The sequence below is a fragment of the Balaenoptera physalus genome (genome assembly GCF_965194825.1).
Source record: "Balaenoptera physalus genome assembly, chromosome: 17".
NCBI lineage: Eukaryota > Metazoa > Chordata > Mammalia > Artiodactyla > Balaenopteridae > Balaenoptera > Balaenoptera physalus.
This window is the reverse complement of record NC_138895.1, coordinates 4,137,844-4,158,566: the sequence shown is the minus strand read 5'-3', so window position 1 is coordinate 4,158,566 and position 20,723 is coordinate 4,137,844. Positions and strand designations below refer to the sequence as shown.

The window sequence follows — 20,723 nt, the reverse complement described above, 5'->3', positions numbered from 1 at the left end:
AATAGATGCAGAAAAAGCTTTTGACAAAATTCAACACCCATTTATGATAAAAACCCTCCAGACAGTAGGCATAGAGGGAACTCACCTCAACATAATAAAGGCCATATATGACAAACCCACAGCCAACATCGTCCTCAATGGTGAAAAACTGAAACCATTTCCACTAAGATCAGGAACAAGACAAGGTTGCCCACTCTCACCACTATTCTTCAACATAGTTTTGGAAGTTTTAGCCACAGCAATCAGAGAAGAAAAAGAAATAAAAGGAATCCTAATCAGAAAAGAAGAAGTAAAACTGTCACTGTTTGCAGATGACATGATACTACACATAGAGAATCCTAAAGATGCCACCAGAAAACTACTAGAGCTAATCAATGAATTTGGTAAAGTTGCAGGATACAAAACAATGCACAGAAATCTCTGGCATTCCTATACACTAACAATGAAAAAATCTGAAAGAGAAATTAAGGAAACACTCCCATTTACCACTGCAACAAAAAGAATAAAATACTTACCTAAGGAATAACCCTACCTAAGGAGACAAAAGACCTGTATGCAGAAAAGTATAAGACACTGATGAAAGAAATTAAAGATGATACAAACAGATGGAGAGATATACCATGTTCTTGGTTGGAAGAATCAACATTGTGAAAATGACTATACTACCCAAAGCAATGTACAGATTCAATGCAATCCCTATCAAACTACCAATGGCATTTTTCACAGAACTAGAACAAAAAATTGCACAATTTGTATAGAAACACAAAAGACCCCGAATAGCCAAAGCAATCTTGAGAAAGAAAAACAGAACTGGAGGAATCAGGCTCCCTGACTTCAGACTATACTACAAAGCTACAGTAATCAAGACAGTACGGTACTGGCACAAAAACAGAAATATAGATCAATGGACCAGGATAGAAAGCCCAGAGATAAACCCATGGACATATGGTCACCTTATCTTTGTACAAAGCTACAGTAATCAAGACAGTATGGTACTGGCACAAAAACAGAAATATAGATCAATGGAACAGGATAGAAAGCCCAGAGATAAACCCATGGACATATGGTCACCTTATCTTTGATAAAGGAGGAAAGAATATACAATGGAGAAAAGACAGTCTCTTCAATAAGTGGTGCTGGGAAAACTGGACAGCTACATGTAAAAGAATGAAATTAGAACACTCCCTAACACCATACACGAAAATAAACTCCAAATGGATTAAAGACCTAAATGTAAGGCCAGACACTATAAAACTCTTAGAGGAAAACATAGGCAGAACACTCCATGACATAAATCACAGCAAGATCCTTTTTGACCCACCTCCTAGAGAAATGGAAATAAAAACAAAAATAAACAAGTGGGACCTAATGAAACTTAAAAGCTTTTGCACAGCAAAGGAAACCAGAAACAAGATGAAAAGACAACCCTCAGAATGGGAGAAAATATTTGCAAATGAAGCAACTGACAAAGATTAACCTCCAAAATTTACAAGCAGCTCATGCAGCTCAATATCAAAAAAACAAAAAACCCAATCCAAAACTGGGCAGAAGACCTAAATAGACATTTGTCCAAAGAAGATATACAGATTGCCAACAAACACATGAAAGGATGCTCAAGATCACTAATCATTAGAGAAATGGAAATCAAAACTACAATGAGGTATCACCTCACACCAGTCAGAATGGCCATCATCAAAAAACCTACAAACAATAAATGCTGGAGAGGGTGTGGAGAAAAGGGAACCCTCTTACACTGTTGGTGGGAATGTAAATTGATACAGCCACTGTGGAGAACAGTATGGAGGTTCCTCAAAAAACTAAAAGTTGAACTACCATACGACCCAGCAATCCCACTACTGGGCATATACCCTGAGAAAACCATAATTCAAAACGAGTCATGTACCACAATGTTCACTGCAGCTCTATTTACAATAGCCAGGACATGGAAGCAACCTAAGTGTCCATCAACAGAAGAATGGATAAAGAAGATGTGGCACATATATACAATGGAATATTACTCAGCGGAATTGCATTATTTGTAGTGAGGTGGATGGACCTAGAGACTGTCATACAGAGTGAAGTAAGTCAGAAAGAGAAAAACAAATACCGTATGCTAACACATATATATGGAATCTAAAAAAATTTTTAAATGGTTCTGAAGAACCTAGGGGCAGAACAGGAATAAAGACACAGACATAGAGAATGGACTTGAGGACACGGGGAGGGGTAAGGGTAAGCTGGGATGAAGTGAGAGAGTGGCATGGACTTATATACACTACCAAATGTAAAACAGATAGCTAGTGGGAAGCAGTTGCATAGCACAGGGAGATCAGCTCTGTGCTTTGTGTCCACCTAGAGGGGTGGGATAGGAAGGGTGGGAGGGAGATGCAAGAGAGAGGAGATGTGGGGATATATGTATATATAGTTGATTCACTTTGTTATAAAGCAGAAACTAACAAAACATTGTAAAGCAATTATACTCCAATAAAGACGTTAAAAAGAGAGGGGCTTCCCTCGTGGCGCAGTGGTTGGGAGTCTGCCTGCCAATGCAGAGGACACGGGTTCGAGCCCTGGTCTGGGAAGATCCCACATGCCGCGGAGCAACTAAGCCCGTGAGCCACAACTACTGAGCTTGCACGTCTGGAGCTCGTGCTCCGCAACGGGAGAGGCCACGACAGTGAGAGGCCCACGCACCGCGATGAAGAGAGGCCCCCGCTCGCCGCAACTGGAGAAAGCCCTCGCACAGAAACGAAGACCCAACACAGCCAAAAATAAATAAATAAATAAATAAATAAATAAATTTATAAAAAAAAAAAAAGACGTTAAAAAGAGAAAAGAAAAGAATGACTAAAGCAAAATATGGCACAATTTGAATACTACATTCTCAAGTTTGTAAGTAAAAAGGATATCCACAGATACATTTACACATGCTAACAAATGCATTTAAAATTTAGGGGGAAATTGGAACTATCTTGGAGTAGAATTTAGAAGATGGAGCTGGGGGCAGGTTGATTTTTCATTTTATTTTTGTCTCCTCTTTTTGATTTTTATCATGTGCCATATTTCATTTACCTTCTTAAATAGGCAAATATGTATAAGGAAAAACAGATATAACTTTAAATAATGAATTGTCTATTATAGATGAAGGGCTCTTTTGGAGTATCAGGATATAGGAAAATGGCATCTGAATTCTTCCAAAACAAAATGTTTTGAACTTGTGGTTATAAAAAGCCTCTATAGAATTATCCTTTATATTTTCAGAGTTCCTTATCATCACTTGTCAAGTGTTCTTCCCAGTAAACTATTAGCAATTCACAGACCAAAAATAAATAAATAAATATAAATATATTAAAACAAATAATTTATATATATACATTTTATATATATATATATATATATATATATATATATATATATATATATATATATATATATATAGTCACCTACAAGCAGTGCCAAACAGGAAGGACAGAAGCACTCCTAGAAGACAGCATGTTAGGACAGAAGCACTCCTAGAAGCCCCACACTAAATTGTATATCTCTGGCCACAGAATGACACAACTTTAAAAATTTTTTTATTTTATATTGTAATATAGTTGATTAAAAATGTTGTGTTAGTTTCAGGCATACAGCAAAGTGATTCAATTATACATGTACATATATCTATTCTTTTTCAAATTATTTTCCCATTTAGGTTGTTACAGAGTACTGAGCAGAGTTCCCTGTTCTGTACAGCAGGTCCTTGTCGGTTATCTGTTTTAATATAGCCGTGTGTAGGTGTCAATCCCAAACTCCCAATCTACCCCTCCCCCACATGCTTCCCCAGTAGCCATAAATTCATTCTCTAAATCTGTGAGTCTGTTTCTGTTTTGGAAATAAATTCATTTGTATCATTTTTTTAGATCCACGTATATGACTTTTCAGTTAATTTGTATAGTATCATTGTGAGGAGTAGAGAACGGGAGAACCTTTGAGGTCCACGCTGAACCACCTTGAGATCCACACTTTGAAACTATGTTTTAGATGAGGTAACAACCTCTCCATCTCAGTTTCTTCATTCAGAAAACAGAAGTTATACACTCAGGTTCTTATGAGAGATATACAAGATTAAAATTTGTTAAGCACATAGTACAGTATCTGGTGCATGAAAATCACTTAACAAAGGAAAGTTATTATCATTGTAATTGCTGTAGAATTACCTCTTTTCTATAAAGTAGACCACGCCTTCGCAGCAAGGGCAATATCACTCCCAAAGGAGGAAAACTGCTTCTTGGAGGGTGAAAAGCTTAAATATTGCAATGGTGTGTGGCTCTTCTAAACTCAACCCTACCCAACAAAATATTATTCTTTAGTACTTAATTTCTCTCACTAGTAGAAGGCAATAATGAAAAAAAAAATAGTTGGGGAAGAATGAAAAAGGCTAGTAACTCGCTTAAGAATTATGTATAAATGCTGTTATCAACTTTATAAATTTCAAAGAATAAAATGTTTACATAAATGAAAGTTAATCTCCTGAAGTACGAAGTTAGAGAAATAGTGCCTGTTTCTGTCTACACACCTGAATGATTGCAATTCGTGCACATAGCAGTAAGAAACATGGAAGAAAGGGGATCAGCCTCAGGACATAGTTATGTATGTCGCTGGATGACAGGGGTGTCTATAAGGAAATTTATATTGGTGGGTGTTAGCCAAATATAAACCACAAATACTTGTGATTAAACCATTGGAAATCTTATTCCAAGCAAGGCAACAAAAAGAGTGTTGCATCGCAGCTACTACTGTTTGAAGAAGACTGATTGTGTGAAATCAGAAGTAGCCGTAAAATAAATAACTTGAGTAGTAGGAGACATAGAACTAATGGAAGAGAAATGTTTCTCTAGTCCTGCCAGAAAAGCCTTTCTTTTAGCTTTCTGCCCCTAAGTAGCAAAACGCCACCGTGAGAGTCCAAAACAATGATGGACGGCTTGACACATGGGCAGGGTCGCTGTGTGTGGTTCTCTGTGGCACTCGTCTGCACACTGCCTCTGAGCACTGAGCTGACTGGGCTCCCGTATCTCTTCATGGTTTCTATTTACACCCGGAGTATCAGGCCCAAGGCTACTTCCCTGGCTGCGTACTTGGCAGTGGTGGAGAACTCCAAGCTAGGCACTCAGGGCTTTGGTCTCCAGCTGGTTGAGCAGGTCTTGAAGAGGGAAACAAAAGAAGATAGACTAACAGAGCAATTTTGAAAGAGAACAAAGTTGGAAAATTTTGCACTACCTGGTTTCAAGGCTTATTATGAAGCTACAGTAATCAAGACAGTGTGTTTTGGCATACAAATAGACACACAGATCAATGAAATAAAATAGAGAGTGCAGAAATACTCCCACACATACATGGGTGAATGATTTTCAACAAAAGTCTAGACTTTTCAATTCCAAATTCCAAGTATTTCAATGGGAAAAGAATAGTCTTTTCAACAAAGGGTGATGGAATAATGGGATATTCATATGAAATAAAATGAACCTTGGCCCTTACCTACTACCATATACAAAAAATAACCTTAAATGAGTCAAATAGACCCAAGATAAGAACTAAAACTGTAAAACTCCCACAAGAAAACAGAAAGTCTTATCATTGGGCAGAGATTTCTTAGATAGGACTTGAAAGATATAAACCATATCTCTTAGAAAATATATAAAAAGAAAATAAATAGAATTGTACCATAATTTAAAACTTCTGCTAACTGAAAGTCTCACCAATAAGAAAATTAAAAAGCAAGCTACAGACTGGGAGAAAATATGTGCAAAACATAGATCTGAATACGTTACACCCACAGCGTATAAAGAACTCTTACCACTCCTGGACTGCAAAGACCCAACAGAAAATAAGATTTGAAAAGACACTGTGCCATAAAAGACATATGAATGGCAAACATCAATAGTTATTTGGGAAATGCAAATTAAAACCACAGAGATATCACTAAACACAAACTAGAATGGTTAAAATTTAAAAGATGATAACACCAAGTGCAAGCAAGAATACAGAGCAACTGGAATTCTTATACATTGCTGGTGGGGATGTGAAATGGTACAGCTACTTGTGAAAGCCGTTGGCAATTTCTGATAGAGTTAAATATACAATTACCATACATCCTAGCAAGTTCGCTGCTAGGTGTTTACCTAGGAGAAATAAAAACATATGTCCTGTGAAAAGACTTGTACATGAATGTTTATATAATTTACATTCATAATTGCCAAAATCCAGAAATAACTCAAGTGTCCTTTAATCGGTGAATGGATAAACAAATTGTGGTATATCCATATAATGGCATACCATTCAACAAAGAAGAAAAACAAACTGTTGAATCAAACAACAGTATTAATGAATCCCAAAAGCATTTTGCTAAGTGACAGAAGCAGACATCAAAGATTACATATCAGGGTTCCCTGGTGGTGCAGTGGTTAAGAATCCACCTGCCAATGCAAGGGACACGGGTTCGAGCCCTGGTCCGGGAAGATCCCACATGCCGCGGAGCAACTAAGCCTGTGTGCCACAACTACTGAGCCTGTGCTCTGGAGCCCGCAAGCCACAACTACTGAAGCCCGCACGCCTACAGCCCGTGCTCCGCAACAAGAGAAGCCACCGCAGTGAGAAGCCTGCACACTGCAACAAAGAGTAGCCCCCGCTCGCCGCAACTAGAGAAAGCCCTCGTGCAGCAACAAAGACCCAATGCAGCCAAAAATTAATTAATTAATTAGTTTTTTTAAAAAAAGATTACATATCATATGATTATACTTACATGAAATTCCAGGAAAAATACTATAACAGAAAGCAAATCAGTGGTTTCCAAGGCCCTGGCAAAGGGGAAGGGGACTGACTGCAAAGGGGCACAAAAGAACTTTTGGGGGTGATGGACATGTGCTATACCTTAATAATAATGGTAGTTATATGGCTGCCTATCTCAAAAGCCATTAAATTGTAGACTTGAAATTGAGGGGTTTATTGAATGTAAATTATATTTGAATAAGGTTTATTTTTTTAAATGATTAAAAAGGAAATACAAAAGAAAATTAAGAGATTAAATCAGAGGTTCATCATCTTCAGAGGATATTCATAGTAGGATTTCTAAAATGAAAGAACAAAGAAACAGAAGGGAGGGGGGGAAATCAAAGAAATAACATAAAACAAATTCCAGAACTGAAGAATATGGGTACTGAATGCTTAGTATAAAAAATGAAAACAATGCCTAAATCAATGTGCATCTATGTTACATTTCAGAATACCAGAATAAATGGAGGGTCCTAAAAGCTTTTGGGAAAGGGAGGGTGGGGAAGTTACACACATAGAAGCAGGAACGAGAATGGCTTAGCACTTTTCACGCTGGGATTAGGAGATAGAAGACAAATGAAAAATGCTATTTCCAACAGGTAATGCTATATCATTTTTATCAATTAAGCATGAGAATAGAATAAAGGCAGTTCCAAACATCTAAGACACGAAAAGTTCCTCCATGCATTCTTCCTTATACACCATCAGAAAATTCGTTCCATCAAAACTGAGGCCTAAACTAATAGTAAGATATGGGTTTCAGAAACAGGACATGCAATACCGAGAAGGAAACGAGATTCCCAGGATACTGCTGAAGGAAAGCTTCAAGCTGATGGCTGTGTGGCAGGCCTGGAGATCAAACAGTCCGCTTTGGATGAGGAGGGGTCCGGTGAGGTGAGAGGGGGCTTTATGAAGAAAGTCTCCAAGACAACTAATGTCCCCAAGGGAAAAAAAAAAATGGTCCAATGGAAGAACTGATACGCACTTCTATGATGATAGGGGTTTACCACCATGGAAAAGGATTTGGTAATGAATGAGCAGTAGTCAGTTTTAAAGTTCAGGGAAAACAAAGAATAGTTCAAGAAAGGAAATATAGTCAGAATACACTAAGAGGTTCATTTCAGGAATAATATTTGCATGGTAATTAAAATAAAAATTCAGAATAGTGATTGTTTTTTTAATTATAACATTATTGGGAGGAACAGAGACAGGAAGTAGAAGGTGGGAGGTGGAGGATATCAACAGACAGACAAAATCTAAAACTGAAAAAATACCAGTATCTTAGACATACATAAATAGAAGAAAGAGCTAAAAGTTTTAAAGGTAAATGCCTCTGTGGAGTGGAAATTATGTACGTAAAGGGTCGGAAAGTGGTCTACATTTTTTTATTTTGAGCCTTGTATTTCTACCTGATTTTTAAAAACTATTTATACATGTATAATTTTAATTAAAAAATTAAAATGCAAGGGGAAGGGTTTGTCATCCAAAGAAGTAAAACCTCTGAGCCGGCTCACCTGCAGTGCAGGCCCACCTCTGGCGCTAGTTCCTTTCGCCCGGCAGAAAGCAGCGGGCACGGCTGCATGCGGTGCCTGCAGTGCCTGCAATTAGGCAGTCACTGTAGATGGACCCCATTCCCACCCCGCTCAAGGCCACTCAAGGGTTATTAAGTCAGTTCCTTCGAGACATTCCACATTCTTCGTATCAGTCAGCTTAAGCCCATCTGTTGACCCCCGTCAAGGTCTACATTATAACTACGCCCGGTGGACTGCCAATCACGCTACCTTCCCTACGAACCTCCGGAAGGAAGAGAGCACCACCCTGAACCCCACAAGGCCATCCTATGCCATAACCTCTGGAAGGCTGACAGGGGGAGCGTAGGTTCTGTGACACGCAGGACAGAGTTGAGCGTGCACACTGGTGCATACTAGTGGGTGAATCGGGCGAAAGTACGGAAAGGCACAAAACAACAAAACTAGAGAGCTTTCCGCTGGCCCAAATCATTCTTCACGTAATTACTTTATCTTTTTGACTGAGAATTTCCACTGTCTAATCGTCCTGTGTTTAACTGTGACTGTAAAAGAGTTCCCGATATCATACAAATGATGTGGAACTGGGGTTCCACAGGGGACCCTGCGCTCCCCTGCTCGCACAGACACACCAAGACTAAAACTACACACAGCGCGATTATCTCTGAGAAAGCCCTGGAGGCTAGGGGGACAGGTGTTCTACAACGAAGGGTATAAATAAGAAAAGACCACTTCAAGTCAGGTGGGAGGGGCAGAGATGCGGTCTAGTCAGAACCCACCCCCCAGCCCCGGTGTGGCGACCCCCAAGTGTGAGGGACGTCCCAGCCATGGAGGTCCCCCCGGGGAGCAAGGCGTGCAAGCCCGGGTCGAGCTCCCGAGCCCAGGGAAGCCGCCCCGGGCAACAAGCCCCCCCCCCCCCCCACGCCTGGCTTTTAACAGCAGAGCTGACACCCGGGAGAAGCCAGCTCTGCTCTCGCGGCGCTGCTCCAGGTCCCGGCACCGAGGCGGCAGCTTGAAAAGCGCTCGGTCCCGCACGGAGAGTCCCTGGCGGAAGGTGCCTTCAGGGGGGCCGGACGGGGGGCACCGCCTCCGGGGGCCGCGAAACGTAGCCGGGGCTCCGGGCCAGGCTCTGGGCCTCGAGCCTCACAGCCACTCTCGCCAGAGCCTCTCCGCCGTCTCACGAGGCGGCTCCTCACGGGGCCCCATTTTACGGAGGAGGAAGCCGACAAATCGAGCGCCGCCCGCCTGGACCACGGCGTCAACTCCCCAGTCTAAACCTTGAAAATGGGGCACGGGTTGCGTATCACTGAGAGGTGACAGCTTCATGCGAGAGCGACCCCTACCCGCCGGGCCAACAGCTCGCTACCTGAGCTTCCGCTCGACGTCGGGGTCCGTCTGCTTTTTGCTCCCACTGTCCCCAGGCTTCCCTTGGCGCCGGCTCCGAGGATTCCTGACAGCCGGCGTTCCCCGTCGTAGCCCCTCCACTCGCGGACTTAGACTCCTTGCTAACAGTGCCTTTCCCTTCATTGCGAACACTTCTATACCTCCGGGCTTTAAGACCCGGGGCTGCCTGCACAACTGGGTCCTCAGCTCTTTGAAGCGGCAGCAAACAGCCCCCGGACTGCCCCCCACCCCGTCCCGCTGGGCCTGAGGCGCCGTAGGTGCTCCCGCGAGCCCGGGAAGCCTCCCCCGAGGGGCCCTGAGCTCCCGGCCGCACGGGGCACAGCTGCCATCTGGTGGGCGCAAGCAGGAACTGCATCAGCCCGCCCTGGGGCCATTCCCCTGAACGCAGCAGGCTAGCGCCCCTTCCTCTGCCGCAAGCACTTATCTCGAAGGCGGGCAGGTCTGGGCAATATTCTTAAATTTCCTCTAATGTCTCATTTGGTCTTCTAAATGTCACAGCGTTTCAAGGTTTTTTTTAATGTAAGCCTTGTGGAAAAAAAATCCTTTGAATGTTTAAAAGAAAAAAATCATTTTCACGTTCTTTTAAAGATGATTGGAATATTGCTTCAAAAAATATAAGAAATTTAGTTCTATCCTTCAGCATCTTTACATATCTTTCTACATGTATGGATTCGAAGTTAATAAAGAGCGCTCAAAAGCACTTCTTATCCATTCAACACACATTTACTAGGTGCTTATTACCACGTCCCAAGTAATACGTTCGATCTGGGATAGCAACATGAGTAAGACCTGGTTCCAAAGCTCAGACAGAATTCAATGCCTCTGAACATGTTCATTTTAGACAAGTACATTACACAGTCGTGTATTACCCATTCATGTCTGTCACTCCCAATTTCTTCTTCCCAATATCGTCTGGGTCTCCTAGGACATCATTTGATGTAGTATTACTAAAAACCATATGCTACATGCCACATTTTCCTAAAAACTCCTCGTTGTTGTGAGTGATTTCCCCAATCTCCTTGGTACATCTAAATATCACTCCTTCCAAATTAAAAAGAAAAATAATTTCCTTGTCTCTCTGCTCTGGGGAGAGTGCTAATAATTTTTAAAACATCTTACTCCTTCTTCCTCACGCGAGAAGAATAAAAATTAGTAAAAATAGCATTGACTTTCAAGCACAAAGGGACTGGGTTCAAATCCTGACATATGTACCGTGCACCACTGACAAAAGTACTCTACCTCCCTGCTTCTGGGTTCTCTCGTCTATAAAAAGGCAGCAACAAAGCCAAACTCACAGCATCTCTATGAGGAAGGGTTACAGATAATAAATCTGTAAGATTACCATAGCCCCTGGTATACAGTTAGCACAACTTTAGTGTTAATTCTCCTCCCCTTTCTATCACAGGCATACTTGGGAGATACTGCAGGTTCGGTTCTAGACCACTGCAATAAAGTGAATGTCACAATAAAGCAAGTCATACAAATTTTTTTGTTTCCCTATACACATAAAAGTTATGTTTACACCATAGCCTATTAAGATGTAATAGCATTACATCTTTAAAAAATAATATACATGCCATAATTTTAAAATACAAAGCAAAAAAAATTGCAGTAGTATTATCAAAGATCGCTAATCACAAAGCAACAAATATTAATAATGAAAACGTTTGAAACAATGCAAGAATTACCTAAATGTGACACAGAGACACAAAGGGAACATGTGGAAATGCTGGAAAAATGTGCCTGACACACTTGTTCGACACAAGGTTGCCACCAACCTTCAATCTGTAAAAAACGCAGTATCTGCAAAGTGCAGTAACGCTAAGTGCATGTATATCTCCACAGTTTTAGCCCTTTTATTTCACCAAAATTTCTCATTGCTCATTACAGAAGCTTACATAACATTACAACTTCCATATTTCAATTAGAAGAGTGCATCACAATGTAGAAAAGCCCTACTCTATGTAGAGGTAGACTTCCTCTGGTTAAATAAATAGCAACTCGTAATATTTTATGGATTTATGACTCATGCTGAACTGAAACCAAAGGTATTCCTTATATAGGTAATTACTTTTAGTTCCCCAACGCCAAATTTATGTTATTTTAGCACCTCCGTGTGTGGCTCCAAAAACATTAATTTTTCTATTTTGAGTCAGTTCCAGACAAGAGACATAAATTTCCACGTTTTATAAGACTTGTTTCTATACCATCAAATAGTCATGAAGAACAAGGAAACTTAAAAGATTCCCTGGTTAAGCCCCAGGCAAAAATAACAAGTATTCAAGAGACAATTTATGGTTCTTAGTCTAATCAAATTTATTTATCCTTCTAAGCAACATGTTTTTATCTATATCTAATTAAATATTTTATTAATGCAGGTGGACACAGAAAGAAATCTGTCAAGTTCCTCTCCACAGCAGTTCTTTTTCAATTTTGAGAACTCTGGGTGAAGTCACCTTTCTCTTTTCTTTTCCAAGTTAAATCATTCCAGTTCCTTTCATTTTTCTTCACAGAGCATGCCTTACACTTTTCCATTTTTTTCTGACCTATCTGAATTTCTTGACATTTTACTAATGTTTAAGAGATCATTAATTTCTACGCAAAGTACTGGAGAGCCAGCTTAGTAGTAGAGCATCTTTTTCTAGTCATGAGGAAAAACAGTGAATCCTCTCCCATGGAAATGCTTGCAAGTACATTAGACAGATGTTCTGAGGAAACTAGATTCAACACATTTGGCACACACACAAAAAAAAACTTATGAGATTGTTGTTGCGATCTTACAATCATACTTTTATCAAATCAGCAGTTAAAATTAATAAATGAAGTAATCTGAGGCTATGTCTATTCCATTAATTCACCAATACCTTCAATACACATTTTGCACTAAGCTGACAACATAACAAAAAGGAGGGATATAATTCCTGTCCTCAGGGCATTTATGATGTCTTAGGAGAAAAATAACAGAAACAAGAAATTATACATGTTCAAGAAAAAAACAGAGAAACTTCAAAAATAACAGAATAGAAACTGAGTCTGTAATTGCTGAAAAAAATGAAGAACACAGAAATGATGAAAGTCAACTTGGATAATCCAGTGGCAAGATTTCTAGGGTAAGCTCATTTTGAAGAAGTGGCAAATTCTTAGAGGTTATCTAATCCACATCCATCCCATGTGCTTCATCTTTCTCATGAAGAAAGGCCGTGCTGATATTGAAATGAGAGAGCTTCTCATTCATCACGGCTTTCAAGATCAGTTCAATTTAATTAGTTTTCCTCTTCCCAAATGAAAAGATTTTCATCTTCAAAAATATAAAATATTTCTAATATGCTTCTGTTGCTGATATCTAAGGATGCTTCAACTTGGCAAAATAGGTAGTCTTGGCCAAGCATTTCAAAGGAGCAATGATAGTTATTTTCTCTTACTACTTGGTTGAGATTTGTTCTTGAGTTCTGGAATCTGTTATTTAGTACGTTGTTATTCTCATCAACTACTTCAAAGATTTCACTTGTCTGATTTCCGGGGTTCTGTGTATTTGTATTCACATGACCCACAACTAGCAACAATGTGTGCAAGAAATTCTTTAAATATGATTGAAACTTATTTAAATTATTTTCTTCCTCTAACCCCAAGAAGTTAATTCTTTTTAATTTTCTCCTTTTATCCATCAAGTCAAATGTGCTATTAAAATAAAGCCAATCAAATGTACTGCCAATGGCATCATCAATAAATGCTTTTCTACTACTTGCTTTATTGTTCTTATCTCTGAACATGTTTTTGTTTGACTGTAGTAAACATGGGTGTATTTTCATCCATAATTGGACACTCAAAGAATTTTCAATATCAGAATCTTTGCAATATGCGAACCCTCGGTGTTCCTCATTTACAGGCTGGTTAATAACAGTTAGTATTGGGCAATGTTGACCACAAATATTATAGAGTTTATCCAAAGAGTCACCTTCCTGAAGTGCACTGTTAATTACATTATTACCAGGCAATGGTTGGTTTTTAATAGTATCATCAGAGACAGGATGGACTTTGTTACCAGCAGATGTGAAGACATGAGTGACAGATGTGCATACTCTCTCTGACCTATGATTACCCTTCTCCTCTGCATGGTGGTTTGGTATTCTCTCCTGAGAACAAGTTTTATTTTGAACATCCAGCAAATCCTCGCGAAAAGGCTCAGAGTCGCTACAATGAGGCATGTTAAAATAACTGCATCTCAGTTCAGGAGGTTGAGTCAGTTCCTCCAATTCTGAAGAGGACAGTTCAGCCATGTTTGGGCCTGGGGCCAAATTTCCAAAATGTGAATACGGTACCTCATTGCTGTTATTATCAAGTAGAGTATCCACTGATGTGGTGTCTGCATTGCCATACATGCCAGAATTTTCGAGAGATGATACTCTTAGCAAATGATTTTCTTTCAGAAGCCACTTGCCCTTGTCAATCAGTACCCCCTCTTCCATGTCTCTGAGAATTCTGTTATGACCATTTTGTTCAGTACCATGTTCCACAATGTCTTCCCCATGGTAACTGGCCCTCACATTATTAAAATCACATTTATCTCGCCTTTCCTCCTGAAATTTCTGCAACACACTTGAATTACTAGATACCTGTTCAGAAGAGCCAAATGACTGACCTTCAGAATCATAAAGACCTACTTTCCCAGCACCCCGAAATTCCATAGAATCATAAGGACAAACCTGAGATGTGTGTGTAGACCCAGAAAAAAAAGATGGTTTCATAATCTCTGCTTTACCATAAAGTTTTTCTATTGTCCTTTTAACAAATCCTTTATTATATTCTTTCTCTTGGGCCATCTCCTCACCACCGTCACTGGGGCCATCACTGGATGTTTTATATGACTGTTCATTCTCACTGTCTTGTCTATAATCTGAGCAATCAGAAGTCCCTGACCTTTTGAAGTCATTTTTAAAATTAAGGGGAGACTCTGCAAAACTTCCAGTTTCCATGCTTTCCACCATCTTTTTTACTCTCATTTTAGTTTCTCCTTCAATGAGCTGCTTTTCAGTATTTTGCTTAGAATCATAGCAAAATACTAAAGATGGTGGTGTTGCCAGCCTCCTACTGATTGTCTCACAAATGACACCATTCCTTCCTTCTTCTTCTGTAATGTTCCTGCTAGAGACTTTGATCAATTCCAAATTTGTACTAGCCTCTAACTCCTTTTGGATCAATTCTTCAGTAGCTTGCTCTCCTGAATTTACCTTTGTAGTAAAGATATCAGTGTTCTGGTTTTCTAATTCTTCAGAAGATTCCAATTCTGAAATGTTTCTTTCACTTGATGTCATGCTGTTGGTTATTGAGCCTGGTTCTTCAGAAGTCTTTGAGTCTTCCTTATCAAAAGATGTATATGCATTTTTATCCTGAAATTTCTTTAATGAACAATTTTTAAATTCATCTGGAGAACTATGCTTCCTATGAAGTTCTGATTCAGTTGCATCTTGGAAAAAGCCACCATGGCTTAAATTACTGACATTTTGGTGTGACACCAATATACTAAAGCCATGTTTACACCCAGTGTCTGCCAAAATATTTAGGTCTTTCTGAACTTCACCAACTCTTTCTAACTCTTCGGTCAATTCCAAATTATCAGTGTATGTGTTTTCTTTGGAATTTAAAAAGTCACTGGTATTGCAGACTTTGATGGGAATGTAGGCCTCATCAACTGGGCAAGCCATCTCACAGACACAGTTTTCATCATAAGCATAAGCCTTATGAGAAGACACAGTGTCAGTAAGTGAAGAGACCTCTCCTAGGAGACAAGCCTTATTCATGGAGGTCTGATCCGTGGTACAGCCATCACTGGGGAAAGAATTATCACTGAGGTTCCAAGTCTCTTTTGGAGGATAAGTCTTATTCACAGTGCACATCTCACATGGAGAGCAAGTCACCTCTGAAACACAGACTTCAGAGACACTGTCCTCACTGGCAGAACAGCCTCCGTCTAAAGAGGAGATTTTCTGTGTTTTCTCATTTTCAATGCATTTAGGAACTATCTGAATGTTGGGTGTAGAACAATTTGCAGAAGGATCTATTGGAACCATGTCCTGTTCTTTCTCAGTGAGTTCAGAGTGATTTGTGGTTGATTCCACTAAACTGGCAACAGCAGCCTTCAAGTCATCCGCTTCCTCTGTGACGGCAACGTGCTTCAGAACCTCCAACAACGCAAGTATTTCTGAAGTTCCGCTGGTAGCCTTGTGAGCATCACCTCGACAGAAGCTGTTCATACCTCCCTTTAGGTTTAGCACCAGGAGCCAAGCTAGAAGAACATTAGTGGATGAATTATATATCGGAGAAGGAAAGGGAATATCTGCAAGTGAACCTGGCATTTGAACAGCTCCACTCTGAGTCTTGTGACTACTAGGAACTAAAGCTTGCAGTTGGCGAAGCAACCAGCCTGGTAACAGGCGTTTTGGAGTGTCCTCTTCCATAAGATCTACTTGAATGGCAGCCTCTACACTTTGCCCTTTTGTAGCTAGGTTTATGTCTTTGTAAACAAGGCTTACCTCTTGTCCTGACTTTTCAGCAGATACCTGACTTTCAGTATTAGCATCATCAATAGCTGACTGTGACAAAGTACAATATTCATGAATGGAAAGCAAGTAAGCATCCTTCAGAGATTCAACCTGGATCCCATAGAGATCTTTGGTAAGTTCTTCACTGTTATCTTTGTCAAAAGATGTACCGACCTCTTTCCCTAGATTATCTCGTGTCAAACTGGCATTTTCAGTTATATGTTTATTACCTTCCAGGACAAAATTATTTCCTTTTCCAGAACTTTTGTGGGAATTATTTCTTGGAAAACAACTGTTGTTATAACCTACCACACTCCTTTCCTTTGTGCATATTGGAGCTGACTGTCTAGGTTGCAAAGCTGAATCTGAACTTATGTTCTGCAACCATCTCTGTACATAATTTTGAACTGAATGATGGGTAATAGCCTCAGGAAAAACAGCTTTTTTCAAAGAAGCTAAGGAATTTGCCCTGGTTGCGACATGTTGTTTACTTACAATAGTATCTGATTTCAACCTATCCCCTTTTTGTTTTTTCTGGCTTCTTAAAGTTATGTGTGAACTATTAACTTTTGGAACTAAACTCTTCTTTGACGTTCCTCTCAAATACCGAGATGCTCTTTCTGCTTGAGCCTGTGGTCCACAAAAAGCATTGGGTTTCTGCTCAAGAAAGTTAAACATATGAAATAAATTTTGATTTTCAAAAGTATTTTTGCAATATCTAAATTCATTATGGGAAAACACTTTTTCTCCTTGACCAATTTCTCTTTTTGTAGGTCCTCCTAAGTTTACTTTGTTTAGTGGTCTGGATTTTCTTTTGGCTAAAAGTCCCTGAACCTTAGGATTATGAATAGTATTTAATTTATTTCTAGGGAGATTCCTGGAATTCACAGCATTATTACTTTTGGAAGAAAAATAATTTGATTCAATTACCATATCACTTGCATGGAGGTCTTTCTCACAAAGTATCTCTCCTTTAAGGGGACTACGTGAATCTTGCAGTATGGTTTCCTGTGCAATTCTACCTCTTGTGTTTATTCTCTTACTCTTCCTGGGGATTCCTTTCCTTGCAGTCTCCCCACCCTGATGCTTGGAATTTATCACATGCTGCTGAGATTTCATCTTCTTTTTGCTGGCAACAGATGATGAAATCTGCTTTTCATTTTCTGGAAGTTCTGTTAAACCACACTGAGAAAACTCACTAATTAGTTTTTCAATTCTTGTGGTGACAGTAGAGGATCCTACTGAAGCTGGGGTGTCTGAAATAGTTTTGTCAGTTCCAGAGTTGTTACCTGAAGAATGAGTTGCATCTGCTAAAAAAGGACTGGATCTATCATTGGTGTTACCGTAAGTTCTTAAATTCTTGACACTAGTTTTGTTGTCTGCTGTTACACTATCAACTATACCTTCCTCCATAACTGAGTTTTCTGACGTAGTCTGTGGCAAGCCATTATTATGGGACATCTCTAACATCTTCTGACTTGTAATTTCTACAACACCAGTGCTTACTGTGTTTGATTTGAGCAGTCTGCTTTCCTTTTTTCTTTCTAAAGATGACTCTACCTGCTCATTGTTAGCAACTTGAACAAGTACCGGTCTGTTGGATACTGATGACATTTTACTGCAAGAATGTGTGAACATGTGATACTCAGATTTGTTTTCCCCATCTTTCCTTTCTTCACTATAGGAAAACTGCTCAATCATTTTCTCTTGCACTTCAGTTTCAGATACTAAGGTCACACTCCCTATCACAGATTTCTTTTGCCTGACTCTCCTTGGTCCAGGTGTAGGGGGCCTATAAAAATGATGTTTAGCTTGATCCTGAGTTCCCTGGGTGGCATTTGTGTCCATAGCAGCACTCTCCCAACTAGCAGAATTGCAAGTTTCAGTATCCTGATCTCTCATTGGACTGTTGATCTTCTCTGCCAAACTGCCCTCTTGATTATTGCCTTTCTCCAGAGGTGAGACATCTGCAGACAATGAACATGCTGTAATCTTTAAACCAGATGATCCATCATCTGTTCTTCCTGGGACACTGCTTATCTCACTCTTTTCATCATTATTAGAAAGATCAGCTCTACAGACAGTGGTTGTCCATTTTATGGTTTCCTCCTCTTTTATCTTGAATCGAACTTTCATCTCAACTGTCATAGTGCCATCTTGATTAAAAATAATCGATTTCTCAACATCATCTTCAGAAGGATATATCAATAAATTCTGAGAATCATTTTTTTCTAAGGCCAAGTAATTTTCAGAAGCAAAAGAATGGTCTGAGTAGCAATCATTACTCTGCATTTTGTCAGAAGAAACAGAATAAATTTGAGACCTTGGGCTTGAAGGTACATGTGTGCTCACTTTCAGATTTTAAAAGTAAAAGATGCCCCACATCAAAATATAATGTGGAAGACAGAGAAGTTATAAATATCCAATAGAAGAGGCAGCAAAGAAAGAAAACAAAAAATAATTAGTATGAAAAATACCATATTTTCTAAATTTCATAGTAAAATGTTGTTAATAGGTTTCTCACCTCTATATATTCATTGGTCAAATTAGTTCACTGTAATATCTGGTACACTTCTACAAACTACTCTTTAAAAGAGAACTTATAACTCTACTTCAGTGAGGAAATTCACAGAATTTTAATCTTAACGAGTTTAATAAGGCAATTTTAAAAAGGAAAGACGAGTTTAATAAGGCAATTTTAAAAAGGAAAGTATAAAGTAGAAATTGCTAAGGATTCTAGCAAAAATAAAGAGATTTTTGTGGGATTTGGTTTTGTCGTTTTATTCTGTTCACCGGTACTGAAATTGGGGTCTAACCAAGTGCTGCTTATCTATTCATATAAGCAAGTAATAATTTACAGTGGTATTCATTTTCCTACCTGTGTATATCAAAGTGAGATATCTATACCATTATGAAAGTAAAAACATTTTTAGAACTTATTTTAAAGGCTAGGTTAATCTAGTAATAATTATTAATTTAGCATTCATTTTGTATAATCAGTGCATTTAATTTAATATCAGCCACAAAAGAGAACAGAGCTAGTCAAATACCCAGATATCTAAGTATTTTTTTTAACGTGTACCTCTAGAGATAACCTTGGAACTCATGCTTTCTAAACTCAGTCAAATTAGTAGTTTGTACAGATGTGCACATGCTTACCATCAATTAAATACCTTTAGTTTCAAAGTATAAGCCCAGAGATACTTCCTCTTATTTTTAGTATACTTTCACCAAAATTATAAATGAAAATGTCTCACTCATCATTTTTTAAAGTAAAACTTAACAAAGCCCTCAGATTCCCTGAAGCCATTAAAAATCATGCTCAGAAACCCACATCAGACAGAAGACAATAAAATCATTTTGATGAAATGACCAAGGTGAACTAGCACTACCCTGCACATAAGATGCTGGGCAGCTGATGCCTACGAAACAGACACATGAACAATTGGCTATTTAGTATATCCATGAAATAACTAAAGAACGACAGTAAGGAACAGTTGAGTCTGCCTAGTTCAGCAATAAGTAAAGGAATTAACACCACTTAAAATGTGTATCATTCCATGCTTACATAAAATAAAAATTAAAAAGGAAGTGTAAATGGCAATCAACACGTTCGCATGGAGCTAAAATACTGAGCACTGTGAATAATGAGATTAGCTCTGCCTGAAAAGGGAATTTACACCACACTCTTGGGTGTCAAGAGGCACTCCTCCTCCCCTATCCAAAGGATAACGTCTCATTGGACGGCATTTCCTAAGGAACTATCAACCCAGAGTACTGTTAACCAGCATGAACTGGCTATATGAACCTTTTTTTTTTAATAAATAAAAGTGGATTTAAGGGCCTGTGATTTTTACTGGAATAACTTCAGAAAGTATAGCATGTATGTAGTTAGAGGTTTCTTTTTTTTGTTTTGTTTTGGCCACGCAGTGCGGCATGCAGGATCTTAGTTCCCTGGACAGGGTTCGAACCCGTGCCCTCTTTTCTGCAGTGGAAGCGTGGAGTCCTAGCCACTGGACAGCCAGGGAATTTCCAGAGATTTTTTTTAAATACATTGATCAACTAACCTGAGCTCAGCTATGATCTGCATGGTATTATTTAGAGAAAACTCTGCAACTACCAGAGTGTCACTTACACATATTCCACGGAATTTAGAATTCCTCTCTAAATCAAGAAATGGTGGCACTTCGATCTTTTATCTAGATATAAGATGCAAAAACAAAAACAGAAAACAAACAAAAAGATAAACCTCATCAATTTAAACAGATATATCGACTGACTTCAAAAAAATCTTTTAAAAAAATTATCAGATGATCTCTATGACTCTCTCCAGCTACAAATATAACGAATTTCAGTTTAGAATGTTTTGATCCTCTCCTTTTCTGTGATGAAGGAAATTGGTCATTTAAGATGAATTTTTGTTGTTGTTGAGGTTAAAAAACAA

General features: G+C 39.0%; 1 protein-coding gene and 1 long non-coding RNA gene across 6 annotated transcripts in view; one reads left to right on the top strand and one right to left on the bottom strand.

Moving 5' to 3' along the window:
* Positions 1-20,723, bottom strand: part of RP1 (RP1 axonemal microtubule associated) — a 183,816-nt gene that overhangs the window by 41,625 nt on the left and 121,468 nt on the right. For 3 of the 5 annotated variants that reach the window (XM_082432985.1, XM_082432984.1, XM_082432983.1), the window contains exon 5: positions 10,052-16,023. The exons of 1 other annotated variant lie outside the window; for it this stretch is intronic. In XM_082432985.1, coding sequence (XP_082289111.1) covers positions 13,004-16,023 — 3,020 coding nt within the window. In that variant the 3' untranslated portion in view covers positions 10,052-13,003. Of the gene's footprint in view, positions 1-10,051; positions 18,631-20,723 lie in introns of those variants that run through there. One more of the 5 variants, XM_082432987.1, reaches the window with a different exon arrangement.
* Positions 18,577-20,588, top strand: LOC309646619. Its single transcript, XR_014255476.1, has 2 exons — positions 18,577-18,938; positions 18,972-20,588. It is a non-coding gene; the product is annotated as an uncharacterized lncRNA (long non-coding RNA).